This window comes from Rhinolophus hipposideros (genome assembly GCF_964194185.1).
Source record: "Rhinolophus hipposideros genome assembly, chromosome: 20".
NCBI lineage: Eukaryota > Metazoa > Chordata > Mammalia > Chiroptera > Rhinolophidae > Rhinolophus > Rhinolophus hipposideros.
Window position 1 is genome coordinate 41,835,417 of NC_138066.1, and position 13,027 is coordinate 41,848,443.

The 13,027-nt window shown below is 41.7% G+C and overlaps 1 protein-coding gene across 1 annotated transcript in view; it reads right to left on the reverse strand.

Annotated features, from left to right (window-relative positions):
• Nucleotides 1–13,027, reverse strand: part of PITPNC1 (phosphatidylinositol transfer protein cytoplasmic 1) — a 218,309-nt gene that overhangs the window by 93,216 nt on the left and 112,066 nt on the right. Inside the window, exon 3 of the mRNA XM_081028442.1 lies at nt 2,016–2,115. Coding sequence (XP_080884568.1) covers nt 2,016–2,115 — 100 coding nt within the window. The remainder of the gene's footprint in view (nt 1–2,015; nt 2,116–13,027) is intronic.

The following is a 13,027-nucleotide window of genomic DNA, read 5'->3' on the forward strand; positions in this document are numbered from 1 at the left end:
TGACAGTTTGACCTGTTGGCCGTTGGGGAAATGATCCAAATGAAAATACCACAAAACACTATTTTATAAGGTCTTCTTTTTTTTTTTTTTTTAAGTGTAAGTAATGACTCTTACTGGCTCTTAGGACAGGAAGAAATTAAGTGATTTTTATCAAGCCACTGAGACTGTCCCATCCAGAGTTCTGAGTAAAATAGTTTGAACATACGTCTTTCTAGTTTCAAGGTTCTCTAATACAGGATCAGTCTACAGCCTGTAAATATAAACCCCATCTTCCATAGATAAGTACCATCATCTCTTTAAAACGTCATTTCTAGAAACCGTTCTACTATTACAATGAACTATCGCAAGTAGAGCAGTGAAGCTATTTAAAAATACAAGCAAAAGTTAATTATGTAAAGTGACTTTCAAGGCATTTTAAATTAACATTCATATTCTTGAATAAAGAGAATATTCACGTTACTGCATTATGTATAACTATGTAATAGCCAACATTTAAACATTTCTGATTCTGAATTATTTCTCTATACAGTGGTACCTCGGTTTTCAAACATAATCGGTTCCGGAAGACTGTTTGAGTTCTGAAACATTCGAAAACTGGGGCCCAGTTTCCCCATAGAAAGTAATGCAAAATACATTAATCCATTCCAGACCTTTAAATCAACCCCTAAAACTACAAATTTAGCATGACTTTTACTATCTAATGATACATACCATACGTCCATAAAATTTATAGCATTCGTAAACCGAAATGTTCGTCAACAGAGACGTTTGAAAACCGAGGTACCACTGCATTTTTATTACATTGATAAGATGAGAAGTACAAGGGAAGTTCTAATTATTCCACTGCTCATAGGTTGAATATTTAAAAATGAGTAAATGAAACTTACTGTGTATTCTGGCCCCAGATGTTCATTTGGACAAGAGGGAAAAGAAAGAGAGAGAAAAATGATGATTTAGACCATGCTTGTATGCAATATAAAATTACAGAAGTAACAAATACTGGTGCATTATAATTATTAAAAATGTGGTTCAGGAACCTTCCCAAAATAAAACTTTCATAAATACTGAATGTTTCCATGGTTGCTCTTGAAATTCATATGATACTTTGGCAATGGGGCCAGTCAGGACTGTAAAACAAGATTCAATGAGCCTGTAGGTTTGCGGCTAATTAAAATCAAAGAGTCGGCATTATAAAAGCAGAATTAAAGACTAATAATTCCAGGAGAGCATTTCATTAACCACACAGGAAATCTTCTAAGTGGAAAAGCAGCTTTTCTAACCAGTAAGAAGAGCTGATGACGATACAAAAGTGAGATCTGGAATTTTCATGTGTTTGAAGGCAGGAGCCAAACCAAAATTTTTTAACCACAGTTTCTAGTTCAGTATCAGTATAGAGGAGATTATCACTCTGTTACAATGAGATTATCACTCTGTTACAATGAGATTATCACTCTGTTACAATCACTCTTTAAGATGGAAAATGATCTTAAAGATTTTCATATCATCCAACTGCAAAGAATATATTTTGGGACAGTGAGACCCAACAGAATCTTTTATGTAAATTATTACCAAGGTGTTTTGGGAGAGTGGGGGTAGGGGACTGTAAAACCAACAAGTCAATATAAACAACTTGTTTATAAACAAATCACACCCCAAAATTACTTGGGGATCACTGAGGAATCAGAAAGAAGTAAGGATAATGAAACCTTTAGAAATGAGCTTCACTTTTCTTCTTCCAAAAGTTATTTATGACAACACTTTAAGAAGGAAGATGGACTGGTTTAGCTTTAACATCCCTGCCAGCCTGGTGTGGCCAGGCTGGCCTTGGTCTCCTAAAAGTCCCATGCTCCACCCCCTGTTCCCCTACTGCTAGGGAGAGCACTGACCTAAAAGGATGAAGGCAAAGGGGAGATGGTAGGGGTCTCCCACAAGCCCCTGCTTGGATAAAAAACCCTAAATCAGTGAAATCTGACTATTGTTATGTCCTATTGCTCCATGTGACATAATGGTTGCACAAAGGACTTACCTGTAATTGTGTAGGGATAATAGTTCCAAGCCTTCTCTGTAACGTAAAATATTTTGGGAACAACAGCTCTAGCCCAACTAGGCAGTTTGCTAAGAGGAAAGAAAGAAAAGAAAAAAAAAAAGACAATGAGAGTCGGTCCAGGGCCTCGCTCTGCTGCCTGATCTTTCTGGATAAATTGACGGCTAGAGAAATCAGGGGAGTTCTGAGGCAGCTCTTCTCTCTGCAGCCACCCCTTCCCCCATCTCTCTGGTCTTTACCATAACTGTTTTCTGTGCGTATTCATGTGGTCTTCAAATGTGTGAAGGCAAAAGGTTACAGCCTGGTGTGGGGGACTGCATAGGATTCTAAGCCTGTCCTCTTTGATTAGACATACAAGGTCCTGGGAATTCATGCCTTAGAGGTACTATGTTTTAAGGGTGTGGCCAGCCTGGCCTTGGTCTCCTAAAAGCGCCATGGCAGAAGTGGTATGAAGGGATTTTTAAGCCTGAATACGGGGTGGGGAGTGGGGGGACAGAGGCAAGTGTTAGAGCCCGGCGTCAGCGTAACAATCCATGAGTGAAGTTTTGAAAATGGACGAAAGCCAACAGAGCAGCGACATTAGAGATGCGAAGAGAAACAAACCCTAGCCCCTTGATGACTGGTCAGTTGACTTGGGTGTCCCGTAAAGATGTACCTATACCCTAACTTCCAGTACCTGTGCATTGAACTTTATTGGAAAACAGGGTTTTTGCAGATGTCATTAGGTGAAGGCTCTCAAGATGAAATCTCCCTGGATTTACGGTGGGCCCTAACTCCAGTGACTGGTATCCTTATAAGAGAAAGGAGAGCGAGGTTTGCTACACAGAGACACACAGAGGGGAGGCTGCTGAGTGAAGAGATTGGAGTGAGGCAGCTACAAGCCCAGGCACAGAGAGGAGAGCCACAGACACAGGCAGCCAGGAGAGAGGCACAGAACAGAGCGTCCCCCGGAGCCCCCAAGAGGAACCAACACTGCCAACACCTTGATTTCAGACTTGTGGGCTCCAGAACTGTGAAAGAATAAATGTGTGTTGCTTTCAGCCACCCAGTTTTTGGCAACTGGTTGCGGCAGCCCTTGGAAGAACCGAATACAATGTCAGAGCCATGCCTCTGGACCAAGGATCCACGGAGGCATTTGCAGAAAACAAATTCTTAAAACAAAGAAAACCCAAGGGCACAGGTCCCAAGACCTTTTGTAAACCAAGGGCTAATTAAGTTTTGTTTTGTTTTGGTTCCCTTCAGAGGCAAACTACTGCACAGTACAGGCCTAGAGAATTCCTTAAACATTGTATTTAAATACCTCGTAGTATGTAGCTCTTCTATGTGCCTGCATAATTTTATTTCCCCCCAGCAGTAAAACCTGGGGTTTTCTGTCTTCCCAGACGCTACCATTTTGTTTCTAGTGGGTACAGCTTAGCGTCTGGGAGCCGATGTCTAGCAGTACATCAGACCCCGCAACGTGACGCAGACTCTGAGCTTCTGAGGGCTGAATTTGGAAATAAAGAACACCACGAAGCAGTTTTGAATTCCAAGCTGATATAACTAGGAGGGGGAGGGCATCACACGACTGGAACCCCAAATCCCCAGTCTCTCTTAGGCATGGAATTTAATGACAACCAGAGCCAGCAAAATACTGTGTATCTTGTATGTCGTCTCAAAGTTGTTTCTCTTATTTCTGACAATATCCAGGACCTGCCTTTTAAAAGACAAACATGTATTTTCAACGGCTGGCCGGACCTAACCCAAAGCTCCAGCCATTTATCAAGGTTAAAACAAATGGGGAAATTGAAGCTTCCTGAAGTTAGGTGAGTGTCCGACAAAGACCACTGCTCTCGGGTGGGCTGTGAGAAGTGAGCTGGAGGGAGCGGTTTTATAATCCACAGGTCAATTCTTCTTGCTGCTGTAATGCAGAATGCCTTACTCCTATAAAATCATCTCCGCAGTAACTGCTCATTTACCTTCCGTTCACACTGCTCCCCAGGAAGGCGCTGCTTCCTAACCGGGGTTTTTATAGCTTCTATGTTTTATTCTTTCAGTCACTGAAAGGTGGAGTGCAACTAGGGCTGACATTTAGAATGGGAACATAGCAGTGGGCTTGCGTGCAGGAAAAATGGTTATAAGCAAAACTTCTCCTGGTTGCCCTCCTTTTTGCCCCCAACCGCAAAGCAATAATGCCAGTAACGAATAGTGTGGGAAGAAGTGGGTTCACGCACAAGCAAATGGTTTTTTTGTGCTTTTAATGGATGGAAACAGGATTGGAGGATCTCCCCAAAGTAGAGTAGGCATTGGTTAGCTTAGACAGTGTACATATGTCTCTCTCTACAAGCATTAGGGCCCACTCTCCATTGTCTTCCTTGGGGGTGGGGTTCCACCTACACTGCACCCCTCCCCAGATTCAGTAGGCTCCTCATTGCGTAGCACGGTGAGGCCCAAGCCCCTCTCCCTCCATAATTCATTCCCTACATCATTTTAAAAGCCTCCTAGCAGAAGTTCCTTCCTAAGCAACAATCATTTTCTGGAAGGAAAGTGAAAAACACTGGCAATTTCCCGCTCACACTGAGACTTTTCCTATTTATGAATGGTCAGGACACTAGAGTCTAGAATCCTTATTTTATCTGTTTCATTCACCAACTGATGCAGGACACACAGCACTATAATCAATTACCCATTCCAATGAGACACTCTAAAAAACACAAGACGGCTGGTACGATTTTATGTGACTTTTCTAATTAGTCTGGAAAGAAGCACCTTCTGGTCCAAGTCATTTACCAGGCCAGGCGCAGGAGGCATTTGCAACACGTTCCAGGATACGCTATTTTAAATATTTTTAAGCCCACCAGTAGACTTTCACTCAGACCTCAAATTCCCCAGAGCACATCATTTTATTCAAATCATTTTCGTCTGAGAAAGTAACATTTATTTTTCCCTGCGGCAATGATTTATCGGGGCTGCAGACAAAAACGGAATTAAATTAGTCCCCAGTGTTGCTGTCACTTTCATGATGTATACTGTCACACAGCGTACAATTCTAAGGAGAAGTCTGTCACTCAAACTCACTACTAGGTGTCAAACATGAACCTCTTTTCTAGAAAGACGCCATGGCTTGAATCATGTCCTCTTGGTCCACTGGCCAGGACCAAACCTCCCAATGGCCCCTCTCACCACGACTCAGGCTTTTGAGACGCTGAGAAAAAAGATGGATGTTTGTCTCTACAGCTTTTCTGGTCTCAGAAAACGTGATATGGAATGACACCGTGTTTCCCAAAGGGTCTTTGTCAATCAGTGCCTCCCAAAGACAGACTTTCCAAAACGTTTCGTTTCTTACTTTTAAACTTCCGTATGAAATAAAACCTACAAATGGTAACAACTCACCCCAGTTTACATGGATTGTCTTGGTTTGAACACTGAAAGTCCCAAGCTGGGATGGCCGGTCACAACTAGAGCAGTGGTTCTCAACCAGGGGCTGGGGGTGGGTGGGTCAGGGGGCGCCACCCACCCCAGCCCCTGGGACATTTGGCAAAGTCTGGAAACATTTTTGGTTGTCACAACTGCGGGTTTGGGAGGCGGCAAGGATGCTTCTGGAATCTAGTGGGTGGAGGCCAAGGGAGGCTGCCCAACATCCTACAGTGCACAGGACAGACCCAAAATAGTAACAGGGCCAAGATGGAAAAACCCCGCCCTGGACATAAGTGGATATAGTCACTGCCACCTTCTCATATATCCCCCAGGTTTCCCTAAGTTACAATTAACTTGAGAAGAACACTCCCCTGGCAGGCATAATCTGAACTGGTCTCAGGTTAAGAGTGTTTATCTACTTCATAAAGGATTTATGGAACCGAAACCTACACCTCCATTAGAAGCTTCTGGCACTTCATAATCCAGATTATCACCAGGTTCTCCACGATATCTAATCTCACTTTGCAATTTATGTGCATCGGGGAATATATTTTGGCCCTAGGAGGTAGTGAATGTCATTAGGCCAAACGTGGTCTAAATGGAGTCTAATTTCATTTTCCCAGCAGGGATCAGAATATGATGGTCTTAACTGGAAATTCTGGACCTAAACGTTCCCAGCAGAAAGGGTCCTTCCGAGTTCATGAAAACAGTGCTTCCTGCGGGATTCTCCCACAGCGTGCCTAAGACCTGCCACTGTCAATGCTAAGATCATGCTCAAATAACTGCAGCTAGCTCACTTAAATGATTTTTAAAAGGACTTAGCCATCTTCATATCCTCACTTCCCACTGGTCTAAGAGGGATATCCTGACCTTTCGTTTCTTCTTTGTGCCCAAACCTGGCATTTGACAATTATTGGATCATAGTCAATTAATGGTTCCTAGCCACTTCCCCATGCAGTCATTTCTGAGGACTTTAAATGTCTTCTGCAGCTGCTGTAATGTATTCCCCGACTCTTCTTAATGGTTGTTCTGGCTGGCCTTTAGCTCTGCTCTTCATTTAATTCTTTCTAGGGCAGCAAAGAGATAAGCGGTTTCCGGACTAGAGTGATCACCTGTGAGAGGCAGGATTGCCGGGCTTTACCCACGGGAAGTCCTTGAACTTGGATCCCACCACCCATCTCCCCACTTAAAAAAACAATTTGTGCTGGGATTCCGGGAGACCCTCCTGGTGCAGGTCCTTGGAGGGCTCTGCTCAGACAGCAGGAGCGTAAGGTAGCTAGCATGCTGTCAAGCACCAGAGGCGCAGTTCCACACGTGTCCACGTCATCCATCAGAGTCAAGCAGAGCCAAGGTGGAAAACCACTGGACTGGATGTTCTCTAAGATCATAACCAGCCCTACGAGGTCAGTAGCTGAGGGGGCAGAAGGGCGGTGGGGGCGAGGATCTGTCAACATGAGGACGCCTGGCATGTTCTTAAGGACTGGGATGGGACCAATACAGAATAAGCAGTGTGGAGTAAAAAGCGTGTTGGGAAGAAGAGCCTTACAGCATATATAAAAAAATATTATTATTAATTAAATTCAACATTCTATGAAATATTTCTATAGTAAGTGTATAGAGAAGATTAAATATTGTAAAATAGATAATGTTTTTACATGCCCTGGCTGTTGTCTGTCACTAGCCATGGTTACCGTACACAACTTGCATTGTCTGTCACTGCTGACTAGAAAGCAAATCCCACCAGGGCAAAGATCTTTGTTCTGCTCGTGGCTGCACGCCCAGAGCCTAGAACGGTGACTGGCACACAGCAGATACTCAAATATTTTCTGCATGAATGAAGATTGTCTCTGGATATTCAGGAGCCAACAATAATCATGAAGATTCTTTCAAAATAGGATGGAAATAAACTCTTAGGTCAGAATCTCTGGCTCTACCACTTTTCTATGACCTGTGGTGGGCTCCCCCAAAGCCACATGAGCTCTGAACTCTTGCTGTGGGGCAGACCTGGGAGAATAGGAAGGAGATGTAACAGAAAGACCCAAGCCACAGTAATAGGTTTCATGGCTTGGGATGCTGCACATTCTCCTATCCAGAGTCACTGGAGGCCTGGAAAGGTGGCTCTGGAAGGCAAGGGCCACACAGCAGAGAAATGTTCTCTCCATGCAAATCGATTCAGGCATTAGGCAGGAGCACTGTTAGAAGCTGGCAACCCTCCCTGACTGGCAGCTGCCAGCACAGCCTAATTAATCCAGCAGCCCTGGTGGGGAAGAACATGACACTTCATGACTGAAAAACAAGCCTAAAAATAGGCTCCATCTTTTCTCCCTCACCCCGATTCCCTCTCCTCACGGGCTTCCGTGGGAAAGGACTAGAGAGATGCTGGCGATGAAGTAAAAAGAAAAGGGGACTGAAGAAAAGCCCCACCCTTATATGAGTTGGGGCGACAGGCTTTATGTAGAGGGACTATTCCAGAGTTTGATTAGTATGTTGCCTCCTTTCCCTGGATGCCAGTTGAAACAAGGATTTTTGAAGATAAGCCAAGAAATACTTGGTTAACTGAATATTTGGTTAACTGAACTGAATATTTGGATAGAATATTTGGTTAACTGAACTGGATCAAAGGCCCAAGGACAACCACCAAATGTACTAGTACTAATATGTACTAGTACCAAATGTATTAGTACTAATGCAATGTCCTAAATGTATTCGGCAACTGCCAAAAGGTATGGTGCACCCAATAGTCTATCAGGTGCTATAGGGAGAGCCAGAGGACAGAGCGACCTCATAATCCCTGGGAGATGAGAGCCAGTAATAAAAGGGTAAATGGCACTGATAAAAGTCATTATACTCAATTTAAAAATAGGCAAAGGATTTCAATAGATATGTATTTCTCCAAAGGAGATATACAAATGGCCGATGAGCACATGCAAAGATGCTTAACGTCACTAGTCATTAGGGAAATGCCTAGCGGTATCAAAGCCACGAGACACCACTTCACACCCACTAGGGCAGCTATAATTCAAAGAGACAGACAATAACAAGTGTTGGTGATCATCTCGAGAAACTGGGACCCTCATATGTTGCTGGTGGGAATATAAAAATTGTGCCGTGCTTTGAAACATAGTTTGGAAGCTCCTCTCCTCACCCAGTGGTAGCTGGGGCTAGGACTGGCAACTGCAGGGCAAGTGACAGAAAAGAATAAAGGGACAATCTGGACCTACCCATGGCAGCCTTGGAGGTGATGGCAGAATGAAAGTCTGATTCTACTTAAAGATGGTTGTCATCATTGCTGCTCCTGGACCCTTGGAGCTGACCAGTCTCAAGCCTCCAGATAATTCTGTGGGCCACTAACATCCTTCCATGAATGTCCTTTCTGCTCAAGACAGACTCTGAGCGTAGGACCTGACTATACATGCTTTGAGTATTTCCAGTCCCTCTGATAGTTGCTTTGGGTAATAAACCACCAAAGCACTTTCTGAATGTGATCTGGCTCGCTTTGCCAGCTCATGAATTCAGGTCCACAGGACAATGATATTTCTCTTTACAAATTATTAAGTAGGCACTGGAACATTTTAGCTACTGTCAGTCCAACTCTCAGGACCCCATTCCCTGTGGCCAGGGAAGGGGACCACAATATGCCACGGTGGAATAAGGATTATTTAAAGCTGTAGATAGTTTGGAATCAACGGTTGCAGGAGGAAGCTTTCTCTAAATTCCCCTTATCTGCCTAAAGGTAGAACCTCCCAAAAGAATTCAACTGTCGTAAATCCCCTCCCTGGGAGTTTCACAACCAGATGAGAAGTAAACACCAGGATAAGAAATTGCCTAAAACAGACATTATCACAAAACTATCATGTCTCCCATCCATTCTCCTAAGGTGACATTTGGTTTTCATAAAAGTCATCTGTTTTCCTATAAGTGCTTTTTCTTCCCCTCCTTTTCCCCTATTAAAATGGTATATAAGCCCCCCAATTATAAGCATTCATTTGAATCAGTCACATTTTTCTGGGTGTTCTCAATAAACATTTCTTTTCTCAATCTGTTAGTTTTCCATTTAATTCGCAGGCCCCCAATCACTAATCCTGAAAGGATTGTGGAAAAGTTTTCCTCTCTAACACCACTCACAAGATGGACAGATGGACTCAAAAATGCCGGAACCAGTCAGCTTAGAACACTACTTTGATCAGAAGGCAAGGACCACGTCTTATTTATTCGGGACTTTCCCCCACTACCTGAACAATTTGTTGCACAGGTTTCAATAAATACCCATTTAATGAATTACAATGACAAAGCAGCCTCACAAACATGGCAGTACCATGACCTGTACATACAGGACATACAGGTCAACCTGAGATGGATTAACGCTAGTTTGTAATTACAAAATAATAGGTCGGTTTTCTTCTACGATTATGGAAATACTTATTATGTCACATTACAATTTTTGCTTCTTTCTCCCTGGTTCTAAAATATGTACCCATACTCTTCCAAATATGCCAAGAACCTTTTAAATTATAAACTGATGGATCTAGTTTAGATTTGCACAAAGGAAACAGAAGGTACTTTTTCCCTGTGCCTCATTGGTTACTCATTTACGTGTGCTGGAAGAGAGGACATTGTCTGAAACATACTTTGATCATAGAAAATTAGGGTCGAAAAGGATCTGAAAGGTTGTCCAATATAACTGTCTATTTGATGCTTGACTCTGCTTGAGGATTGCGTGATGAGTGGGTGTTCAACTCACGCTCAAGCACCCCCAGTGACAGCGTAACTGACCACAAGTCACCCTGTTGAGCTCTCAGATGGCTGGTGTACTTAGATTTCTTTCTCAAATGGAACCTAAACCTTTCTCGTGGCATTCTCGCCCATTGGTTTATCCAACTGGTCCTTCTGAGATCTTATAGATTACCGAGGCCTAATTCTTCTCCCACCTTAGCACACCATCATCCAGCTTTATCCATTATCTAGCTTTCCTAGGTTAAACGTTCTTGGTTTCTTCAGTCATTTTCCACATGACTTGGATTTCTCATCCTAAAATTCGTATGAATACTTTTGGAAAAGTAGACTAAATAGGAGGGATTTGCCCTACCAGATATCAAGGCTCTGTATAAAGCTATAGTAAATAGGAATTTTAGGATTATATTCTCAAATTCTACTTAAAAAACAATGCTATTGGCATTTAAATTAGATTTGCATTAAATTTATAATCGATCTTGGAATGGATGGCAACTTTATAATATAGTGTTTCCCAACCATGAATATTGCCATTTGTGTAGGGTTTTAAAAATGTCGTCCACTAATGTTTTTAATTTTTCTCCAGAAAGATTTTGTGTATCTTGTAGATATGTTACTGGGTACCTTTTCATTGGGTACCTTTTCTCATTGTAAACGGAATTTTAAAAAATTCTATTTTCCATACATTGTTCTTACTATGTAATAGTGCTAGTGATTTTCGTATATGGATTTTATACCCAATAATCTTGTTGAATTCTCATACTGATGTTAACAGTCAGGGATTAGTCAGGGATTAAACGTGATTAGGTCATGATTTACTACACTGTGAGGTATTTGAGTTGCTAATGTTTTATTGAGGATTTTCACATCTATGTTCTTAACTGAGATGGGTCTGTAATTTCCTGTTCAGTTTTGTTGTCAAGGTTCAGGTGGTAGGAACTATTAGTTGCCTTTCCAGCAGTCACCATCCATTTCTTCCCTTTCTGAGAAGCAGATCGTGCCTCTCTTGGACATCTTCCTCTTTTCATCAGGGAGAAAAAACCTTACGTCGCACTGGCTGGAACTAGGTCACCTGGCCACTCCTCGCTGAAAAGGTGGCTGGGAAACTGAGTGTCTGACATTTGCAACCCATGAATTATTTAGAAATTTTTACATTTCTACATGGAAAAACTTCATTTTGTTGTTGTTATTAGTTTCTTTTTGCAATCTGCAAACAGGACCTACATGATTTTGATTTTCTGGTATTTGCTGAGATTGATTTCTGGCCAGTTTGTAGTCAGTTTCTGTACATTTTCATGTTGGTTCCAGGACATATTAATGTCCACTAGACCAGGCTTGTCATTCTGTTCTTTATACCTTCCCTGTGCTTGCTAAATTGTTTGTCTACTCAATCTATGAGTTTGTTAAACAGATATGTTAAAATTGCCCATTATAATGTTAGGCTCCTTGTGATTTTGTAGGTGTTGTCATACATTTGTTGATCTAGGTTCACGTTTAGGATTTAACTCACATGCCTTTATTGTGGCCACCGATATATTTCAATTTATCTTACCATCAAGATTTATGTTTTCTATTTACCATGCTTTTTGTAGGATTCTGTTTTTCCTCTGACTTCTACTAGATTGATCAAGTTTCCTCTTGGAAGTTATATATGGTTGTCTTGCTCCTTTAGAGGTCACATTTACATTCTGAAAATGCACACTTGCCTTTAAAAAATGTAAATCAATCAACACCTCCTTCCTCTTCCCAAACAACAGCAACTTAGAGTGTTGTTTTTTTATTATAATTACATGTCTTTTCTATTATTATTGTCTATTATTTAAATTATATAAACATACCGCCAATTACTCATTCTTAGTATTTTCAAAACATTCTGTGCTCACTCAGATTTGCCCAAATGTTTACCAGTTTCTTTATTTATTACTTCTAGACCCTCCCCTCCCCTTTCTTGGGTTCAATTTCTTGTTACTTCAAGTATATCCTTTAGTAGTTCTTTCAATATGCATCCTTGAGTAGTAACTTCTCTGTCTTTGATGGTTAAAACAATTTTTATGCACAATTCTCAGTTCCAACTTTTGCCACTTTTGCATGGGCCAAGGCCACACTTCCTCACCCCTTATGGGCCTGGCACTCCCTGGATGTCAGGACCTACGCTCAATTCTTACATCCTCCGACTTCCTTCACATTAGCTCATCTGCTTTCCACTCTGGTCTGAGTTTCCTCTTTATTTCTAGTACCTGAGGATTTCCCTTTCTTTGTTTTGAATTCAGCTTCACATTGTTATATTTCATCCTGTGTTTGTCACATGAGGTGGGGGGAAGGTACACATTAATCTTTTTAGTTCCTATTCCTGGAAATCCAGATATTCTATTTATAACAAATTTCCCTCTTACTTAACGTTTATTATTCTCCTTTAAAACAAATATATTTTGATAGAGAAAACAGACGCACCAGAGACAGCCAGACACTTCTTGTTGTGTTTCAGGAAAAGTTATAAAGTTTTCTAAATTTTTTCTCAAATTTGGTAGATAAAGAAGAACATCCTCCAGGCAATAACTTGGGAAAACGCATTTGGCTGCAAGAAATGACATTTTCCGTAGGTCTGTATCTATTTTCTTGTATCTCCCTCTCTTCTCTTTGCTCTACAAAGATGATTCCGGCTAAATATTTGAATTACACCGTCCACACTAACAAGGCCAAAGCCGCATACTGAAAAACCTGTCTCTGAAAAGAGTCCTCAGGCGAGACCCAGAGCTCAGCTACTCCTGCAAATCAATAGCTGTTTGGGGGATGAACTGGTTCCAAATCCTGGGAATTCACAGCTACCAGTAGATGAACAGGATCAATCTAATTTGC